General features: G+C 51.2%; 1 protein-coding gene across 5 annotated transcripts; it reads left to right on the plus strand.

The window, feature by feature from the left end:
- The first annotated feature begins 679 nt into the window (after positions 1-679).
- Positions 680-8,513, plus strand: CA9 (carbonic anhydrase 9). 5 transcript variants are annotated; one of them, XM_037743681.1, is made up of 11 exons: positions 680-1,268; positions 2,411-2,440; positions 2,634-2,804; positions 2,892-3,067; positions 3,159-3,251; positions 5,360-5,426; positions 6,594-6,751; positions 7,244-7,403; positions 7,499-7,525; positions 8,137-8,218; positions 8,327-8,513. In XM_037743681.1, the coding sequence occupies exons 1-11, from the start codon at positions 737-739 to the stop codon at positions 8,388-8,390; spliced, it is 1,560 nt and encodes a 519-aa protein (XP_037599609.1). In that variant the 5' UTR covers positions 680-736; the 3' UTR covers positions 8,391-8,513. The 5 variants fall into 5 exon arrangements, with proteins under 5 accessions (XP_037599609.1, XP_037599610.1, XP_017398588.2 ...); XM_037743682.1 differs by having other exon boundaries at positions 7,244-7,388; XM_017543099.2 differs by having other exon boundaries at positions 2,925-3,067.
- Positions 8,514-8,976: the final 463 nt, after the last annotated feature.

The raw sequence follows: 8,976 nt of genomic DNA on the forward strand, positions 1-8,976 counted from the left end.
TCATTTCCATGTCCCTAATCCATAGCCCAGTGCTGTACGTATGGTACTAAATATTTATTGAATGAAATAGTGAATAGCATTTCAGGGAGCAAGAACCAATTAACAAAGGTGGTAAAAGGTTTGGAGAAAAAAAATGAATAGTTTAATTTGGCTAGAATATGAGAGAGAATAGTAGGAGACAACATGGAAAGGTCCTTGGGCAAGGTTTTGAAGGGAGTTGGAAGTCAGAAGTACAAAATGTGCATATTGTGGTAGGCAGTGGGGCTTTTGAGCAGGAGAGTAATGTGATGAAAAATAAATTTAGGTTAAACCTATCAGAGTGCCTCTGACATATACACTGGCTTTTCATTCAAGCTCAAATTTGTCTCCCACATACCCATTACCTAACTCACCCTCAGCTCCCCTAGTAGCATGCCCTACCCCTTTACCTGCTTCCTGGTGGAGTCAGGGATGTATACATAAGCTACTTTCCCTCTCAGCCAGAGGACGTGGGGGCCCCAGCTCCCCTGCCTTTCCCCTTCCGTGCCTGGAGCTGGGAAGCAGGCCAGGGTTAGCTGAGGCTGGCTGGCAAGCAGCTGGGTGGTGCCAGGGAGAGACTGCATAGTGCCAGGTGGTGCCTTGGGTTCCAAACTGAGTCCATGCCCCTGATAACCTTCTGCCTATGCACACACCTGCCCCTCACTCCACCTCCATCCTGGCTTTGGTATGGAGGAGGGGGCACGGGCCAGACAGACCTATGAGACTTTGGCTCCATCTCTGCAAAAGGGCGCTCTGTGAGTCAGCCTGCTCCCCTTCAGGTTTGCTCCTCCCCAACCCAGTTCTTGTTTCCAATGCACGTACAGCCCGTACACACTGTGTGCTGGGACACCCCACAGTCAGCTGCATGGCTCCCCTGTGCCCCAGCCCCTGGCCCCCTCTGTTGATCCCAGCCCCTGCTCCAGGCCTCACTGTACAACTGCTGCTGTCACTGGTGTTCCTGGTGCCTGCCCATTCCCAGAGGCTGCCCCAGATACAGGAGGATGCGCCCCTGGGAGGAGGCTCATCTAAGGAAGATGACCCACTGGGCGAGGAGGATCTGCCCAGTGAAGAGGAGCCACCCAGAGAGGAGGATCCACCTGGAACAGGAGATCTACCCAGAGGAGAGGATCTACCTGAAGTTAAGCATAAACCAGAAGGAGAGGGCTCCCTGAAGTCAGAGGATATATCTACTGTTGAGGCTCCTGGAGATCCTCAAGAACCCCAGAATAATGCCCACAGGGACAAAGAAGGTAAGTGGTCATCAGTCTCTGAATCCAGGTTCCAGGAGATTCATGCCTCCCCTCCCATACCCCAGCCTAGGCTCTGGTCACTAAGGGAAGGAGGGGAGCATGTACTCCCACAGAAGCCCTTCCAGAGGTCCCATACCAATATCCCCATCCCCACCCTCCGAAATAGAAAGAGGCAGATGGGGAGAGAAAATAAAAAGGGGCACAGAAGGAGAGAAGTGAGCAGGATGAGATGAGAGAGAAAGGGGAGGCTGAAGAAGAGAAAGGGCTGAGATATGCAGATGAGAGAAAAATGTGCAGACAGAAAAAACAGACGGAGAGCCAGAGTTTGAGGGGGAGAGAAAAGGATTGGGAGGTGAAGGGGACATCAGAGGACAAGCAAGAAGAGCTTGTAGAGGTCATCTCATCTTCAGTCTACTATGAGGAAATTGAGACCTAGGAAGAAGGACACAGCAGGTAGAGGAACGTGGCGTCTTGACTCTCAGGCCAGGAATTTTGGGAAAGGGATTGGAGACCAGACAAGGCAGAGGGATGAGTGGGGAGGAGAAAGAAGGGAGAAAGGAAAGATGGTGTACTCACTCATTTGGGACTTAGGACTAAAGCACCCACTCACTTTTTTTTTTTTTCCGAGACGAAGTTTCACTTCTGTTGCCCAGGCTGGAGTGCAATGGGGTGATCTGGGCTCACTGCAATCTCTGCCTCCCGAGTTCAAGCGATTCTCCTGCTTCAGCCTCCTGAGTAGCTGGGATTACAGGCCCCCACCACCACACACCTAGCTAATTTTTGTATTTTTCCTAGAGACGGGGTTTCGCCATGTTGGTCAGGCTGGTCTCTAACTCCTGACCTCAGGTGATCCACCCGCCCTGGCCTCCCAAACTGCTGGGATTACAGGTGTGAGCCACAGTGCCCGGCCTAAAGCGCCCACTCACCTTTACAGACCCTAAGACAATGATTGCAAACTGGTAGGATTGCTGTTTGGCCCACTCAGCTGCGGCGTTAAGTTTAGTTGCGGTCGCCTGTGCTTTGCACCTGGCCCGCTTAAGGCATTTGTTACTCATTGTGCATCTGAGTTTGTGACACGGTTTTGGCCGCCGGGAAGGAATTGGGCTCTAAGCTTGGCCTGTTCATCCTTTTCATTTATACAGGGGATGACCAGAGTCATTGGCGCTATGGAGGTGAGACAACCACCCTCGGCACAGACCCAATCCAGGAACCCAGCTCTGTGGATATGCCCCACTGCCGTCCCCGAACACTGGTTCGGGGCATCCCATCCGCCGCCCTCCGTGCCACCCCCTCACCTTTTCTACCCGGCCTCCCTAAGTTCCTGACCTAGATGTCAGACTTCCTCACCAGACTCTCCCACCCCAGGCGACCCGCCCTGGCCCCAGGTGTCCCCAGCGTGTGGGAGCCGCTTCCAGTCCCCGGTGGATATCCGCCCCCAGCTCGCCGCCTTCTGCCCCGCCCTGCGGCCGCTGGAACTCCTGGGCTTCGAGCTCCCGCCGCTCCCAGAACTGCGCCTGCGCAACAATGGCCACAGCGGTGAGGAGGTCTCCCTGCCGAGCCTTGGGGATGGTGCGGGCAGCATAGAACCGAACCGTCGTGGCTACATTGGGCTGGTCCTCCCAGGCAGGGCCGGCTCACTTGCCTGTCCCCACGCAGTGCAGCTGACTCTGCCTCCCGGGCTGGAGATGGCTCTGGGTCCCGGGCAGGAGTACCGGGCCCTGCAGCTGCATCTGCACTGGGGAGCTGCGGGTCGTCCGGGCTCTGAGCACACTGTGGACAGCCACCGTTTCCCTGCCGAGGTGAGCATGGAGCTGACAGAGAAGGGGCAACGGGGCGGGGCGGGGCCAGAGATATGGCCGTCTCCTACCGCTACCCTCGTGTCCTCTCCAGATCCACGTGGTTCACCTCAGCACCGCCTTTGCTAAAGTTGACAAGGCACTGGGGCGCCCCGGAGGCCTGGCCGTGTTGGCCGCCTTTCTGCAGGTACCAGACCCTGGACATCCCCTACTCGCCGCTTTCGCATCCCCTGCTCCCTCCCGGGCTCTGTATCGTGGCCCCAGAGACCCCATCCCAGCAGGCTCACTGTGGCCCCTGGCTGACATCCTCATTCACTCACTGTTCATTCATTCAACACCCACTATGAACAAGGCACCAGCCCACAACAAGGATTCTGAAGCTGTAGGTCCTTGCCTCTAAGGAGCCCACAGCCAGTGGGGGAGGCTGACATGACAGACACATAGGAAGGACATAGTAAAAATGGTGGCCACAGAGGAGGTGACACTTAAAGGCTTTACTAATGGGAAGGAAAAGGAAATGTTCATTGCAGAGGGAACAGATTGTGCAAAGACAGAATATGGCCTGTTTAGGGAATGGCACCTGCAATGTATTAGACATCAGGAAGAGTAATTTCTCTAATACTCCAATGACCCATCATGTCCCCTTTGTGAAATGCAGTGTTTAGTGACTTCTTTGCACTCATAATAATCAAGGCTACATACACTATGATTAGAGGAGGCTAGTAAAGGGAAGGGATGGTGAGATGCCTGCTAGGTTCACTCACTCATTGATTATTATTATTTTTTGAGATGGAGTCTCACTCTGTTGCCCAGGCTAGAGTGCAGTGGTGTGATCTTGGCTCACTGCAACTTCTGCCTTCCACGTTCAAGTGATTCTCCTGCCTGAGCCTCCCAAGTAGCTGGAATTACAGGTGTGTGCCACCACGCCCTGCTAATTTTTTGGTATTTTTAGTAGAGATGGGGTTTCGCCATGTTGGTCAGGCTGGTCTCACTCCTGGCCTCAATTGATCTGCCCACCTTAGCCCCAAAATGCTGGGATTACAGGTATGAGCCACCATGCTGGGCCACGCTCACTGATTCTTTAACACCAGCCATACAGCACAAAGTTCAGAGAAATGGCTCTGAAATAGCATGTTAGTATGTTCATACTGTTAGTTTCATAATGTTCATAACATTAGGTTCATAAGCAAAAGAAGAAAAAAGAATAATAAAAGAAGTAGCATATCAGGACCTTACCTGAAAAGCCAAACACAGAATCATGGAGGTGAATATAGAGGTGATATGAACACAAAGGTGTATATATGGTTTCCTGTGGGGAGCATGTGTGGAGGCAGCAGTGACACTTCAAACGTTAGAAGGGCTGAGGTCACTGAGAACCTAGTATCCTAGTAAAATGGCCTCTCTCCCTCCCTCTCCAGCTTGTCACTGAAAACTAGTCCACCGACCTGGCGTGGTGGCTCGTGCTTGTAGTGCTTGTAATCCCAGCACTTTGGGAGGCTGAGGTGCAGATCAAGAAGTCAGGAGTGGCCGGGTGCGGTGGCTCAAGCCTGTAATCCCAGCACTTTGGGAGGCCGAGGCGGGTGGATCACGAGGTCAAGAGATCGAGACCATCCTGGTCAACATGGTGAAACCCCGTCTCTATTAAAAATACAAAAAATTAGCTGGGCATGGTGGTGCGTGCCTGTAATCCCAGCTACTCAGGAAGCTGAGGCAGGAGAATTGCCTGAACCCAGGAGGCGGAGGTTGCGGTGAGCCGAGATCGCGCCATTGCACTCCAGCCTGGGTAACATGAGTGAAACTCCATCTCAAAAAAAAAAAAAAAAAAAAAAAAAGAAGTCAGGAGTTCAAGACCAGCCTGGCCAACACAGTGGAACTCCGTCTCTATTAAAAAAATATATATAAATTAGCTGGACATGGTGGTGGGCACCTGTAATCCCAGCCACTCGGGAGGCTGAGGCAGGAGAGTCGCTTGAACTTGGGAGGTGGAGGTTGCAGTGAGCTGAGATCGTGTCACTATACTCCAGCCTGGGCCGACAGAGGAGACTCCATCTCAAAAAAAAAAAAAGAAAGAAAACCAGTCCACCAAACTCTATGTACTCTTGCTGTGCAAGCTCTTGGTTTGAGTACATAGAGTTTGAGTAAGAATGCATAAGAAAACCATTACAATTTCATGTTCCCTCAGCATTCTCAGAGCTGAGGAATGGGAGAGGACTATGGGAACCCGCCCTCACCTTCTGGCCTCCAGCCATGGCCCTGGATACATGCATTCATCTGTCTTACAATGTTATCCCCCAGGAGGGCCCGGAAGAAAACAGTGCCTATGAGCAGTTGCTGTCTCACTTGAAAGAAATTGCTGAGGAAGGTCAGTTTGTTGGTCTGGCCACTGCTCTGTGTGCCCTAGTGCATAAAGAATCACCCTTGGGAGCTTCAGGTCTGAGGCTGGAGATGGGCTCCCTCCAGTGCAGGAGGCGTTGAAGTGTGAGCCGGCTCTCATCTTGATGATAACCATGAAGCTGACACAGTTACCTGCAAACGGCTTCCTACAGATTGAAAACCTAGCAAAAACCAAAATTAGACAAAAAACCAAATAAGACCAAAAAATGGTATTTGGATTGTCAAAGTGAAGTCTTGAGAGCAAAACTTTTTCTGATAACTATTTATCTTTAATAAGCATCAACTATTTTAACTTTGTAAATACTTTTAGAAATCTTTCCCTTCTCAGTCACTCTTGGGTTATTTTAAACCTCACTTACTCTACTAGACCTTTTAGGTTTTAGCTAGACTAGGTAGAACTCTGCCTTTGCATTTCTTGTGTCTGTTTTATATTGCTATCAATATTCATATTTATTTGTAAGTCATTCAGATCACTTTTTCTTTTTAATTCACTCTGGACTTAAACCTATTGCCCAGGACTTTATGATGGTACACAGAGTTAAGAGTGTAAACTCTTGTGGCCGGGCGCGGTGGCTCAAGCCTGTAATCCCAGCACTTTGGGAGGCCGAGGCGGGTGGATCACGAGGTCAAGAGATCGAGACCATCCTGGTCAACATGGTGAAACCCCGTCTCTACTAAAACAAAAAATTAGCTGGGCATGGTGGCACGTGCCTGTAATCCCAGCTACTCAGGAGGCTGAGGCAAGAGAATTGCCTGAACCCAGAAGGCGGAGGTTGTGGTGGGCCGAGATCGTGCCATTGCACTCCAGCCTGGGTAACAAGAGCGAAACTCCGTCCCCCCACCAAAAAAAAAAAAAGAGTGTAAACTCTGATGGTCTTTCTTCTTTCCTTCTCTTCCTTCTTCCCTTCCCTCCTTCCTTTCTTCCCCCCCTCTCCCTCCCTGAGACCTCTTCCAGTTGCCCCAAAGCCCTGTACTTTTTTTGTTACATCTTATGGGAAGGGCCTGCACTTAGTGAAGAAGTGGTCTCAGAGAGTTGAGTTTCTTTGGCTTCTGGGACGTGAAACTGTATCCCTATACCCTGAAGCTTTAAGAGGAGGCAATGTAGGTGAGACACCAGCATAGATCCTCTTCACAGGCTCAGAGACTCAGGTCCCAGGACTGGACATATCTGCACTCCTGCCCTCTGACCTCAGCCGCTACTTCCGATATGAGGGGTCTCTGACTACACCACCCTGTGCCCAGGGTGTCATCTGGACTGTGTTTAACCAGACAGTGAGGCTGAGTGCTAAGCAGGTAGGCCTGGGGTACATATGGACACAGTGGATGTGGGGGAAAAGGAAGTAAAAGAGATGAGAAAGACGAGAAGAAATCAATGGGTTCTGTGGCTCATACCTATAATCACAGCATGCTGGGAGGCTGAGGTGGGAGAATCGCTTGAGCCCAGGAGTTCAAGACGAGCCTGGGCAACATAGTGTGACCCCATCTTTACCAAAGGAAAAAAAAAAATAGCTGGGTATGGTGGTGTGCGCCTATAGTCCCAGATACTCAGGAGGCTGAGGTGGGAATATCACTTGAGTCCAGGAGTTTGAGGCTGTGATGAGCTATGATCCCACCACTGCAACCATCTTTAGGATACATTAATTTATTCATAAAAGAAATCAAGGGGTCGGTGGGGCATATAGGAGATCGAGGGTGGAGCCCTGAGGTGCTGGCTGTGAGCTGGTCTGGGAACCTTGTTTCCTGTCACTCCATGAACTCACCCACACCGTCTACCGACCTCCCTAGCTCCACATCCTCTCTGACACCCTGTGGGGACCTGGCGACTCTCGGCTACAGATGAACTTCCGAGCGACGCAGCCTTTGAATGGGCGAGTGATTGAGGCCTCCTTCCCTGCTGGAGTGGACAGCAGTCCTCAGGCTGCTAAGCCAGGTGCAGCTTTGTCTGGTATCCTCCAGCCAGGGGTCCCTCATCCTCCCATGTATGTGCCAGTGACTGTCATTGGTGGTCAAAGGCCTCTCATGTCTCCTTTCTCTTTCCAGTCCAACTGAACTCCTGCCTGGCTGCTGGTGAGTCTGTGCCCCTCCTCTTGCTCCTGATGCCAGGAGACTCCTCAGCACCATTCAGCCCCAGGGCTGCTCAGTACTGCCTCTGCTCCCTCTCCTTTTCTGCAGAACCGACCCCAACCCCAATGTTAGAGAGGCAGATCCTGGTGGGGATTCCCCATTGTCCTCAGGGCCAAGCTGATTAGAATGAAGCTTGAGAAATCTCCCAGCATCCCTCTCCCAAACAACCCCTCGGCCTTTTTTTAGAGATAGGGTCTCACTCTGTTGCCTAGGCTGGTGTTGTGGCATGATCATAGCTCACTGCAGCCTTGAACTCCTAGGCTCAGGCAGTCCTTTCACCTTGGCCTCTCAAAGCACTGAGACTGTAGGCATGCACCACCATGACCAGACCCAAACAACCCTTTGACTCGGCTTTTAGGAAGGAAAAATGGTGCTTAACTTTTCCCTTCTCATGTATCTACCCCCATCCCTTGGCTGGCCTCTTCTGGAGACTGAGGCACTGGGGACTGCCTGAGAACTTGGGGCAGGGGCGGGGGATGAACTGAGGCAGGCATTGAGGAACTCTGCAGCTCCCTCTTCCTTCCTGAAGCAGCCCTCTCCTCTCCCCATCCTAGGTGACATCCTAGCCCTGGTTTTTGGCCTCCTTTTTGCTATCACCAGTGTCGCCTTCCTTGTGCAGATGAGAAGGCAGCACAGGTATTACACCCACCGTTTCCTCAGGCACAACCTTCCCCAACCCCATGCAAATGAGCTCCTCCTGGGCCAGTTTTCTGATTAGCCTTCCCTGTTGTTGTGTACACACAGAAGGGGGGCCAAAGGGGGTGTTAGCTATCGCCCAGCAGAAGTAGTGGAGGAGACCCGAGCCTAGAGGCTGATCTTGGAGAATGCAGAGAAGGCAGCCAGAGGCGTGGGGCGCCAGCAACTGTTCCGTCTGCTCATTAGGCCACTTCCTTTTTAATCACCAAGTAATTTTTAAAAATAAAAATTTATAGTAAAATATGTGTTAGTTACCTTTGTTCCCCAAACCAGAAGAATGGTATTTGAATTTTCTACTATTACTGTTATTAGCAGGAACTTGGTGGTAATGCATTTATTCTCTTATAGTTTGGAGGTCAGCAGTCAGACCTCAGTAGGGCTTGTTCCTGCTGGATGCTCTGAAAATAGAATGTTTCCTTGCCCTTTTCAGATTCTAGGAACCACCTGCATTCCTTGGTTCTTGGCCCCTTCCACACATCACTCCAATCTCTTCCTTCCATTGTCACAACTCCTACTACTGCCTTTGACCTCCTTGACCCCCAAGAACGCTGGGGATTACATTTGGCCTATCTAGATAACCAAGGATAATCACCCCATCTAAAAATCTTAGCTTAATCACAAAGTTTCTTCCCATGTAAGATAACAATATTGGGCCGGGCGCGGTGGCTCACGCCTGTAATCCCAGTACTTTGGGAGGC

Source organism: Cebus imitator, unplaced genomic scaffold (genome assembly GCF_001604975.1).
Source record: "Cebus imitator isolate Cc_AM_T3 unplaced genomic scaffold, Cebus_imitator-1.0 Scaffold149, whole genome shotgun sequence".
Classification (NCBI taxonomy): domain Eukaryota; kingdom Metazoa; phylum Chordata; class Mammalia; order Primates; family Cebidae; genus Cebus; species Cebus imitator.

Bases quoted from the DNA above. Each gene is read 5' to 3' on its own strand.
- CA9 (XM_037743681.1), top strand. From the start codon at position 737: ATGAGACTTTGGCTCCATCTCTGCAAAAGGGCGCTCTGTGAGTCAGCC. The intron at 6,752-7,243 runs GTAGGCCTGGGG...CGACCTCCCTAG, and splicing joins TGAGGCTGAGTGCTAAGCAG to CTCCACATCCTCTCTGACAC. The intron at 7,404-7,498 runs GTATCCTCCAGC...TTCTCTTTCCAG, and splicing joins GCCAGGTGCAGCTTTGTCTG to TCCAACTGAACTCCTGCCTG.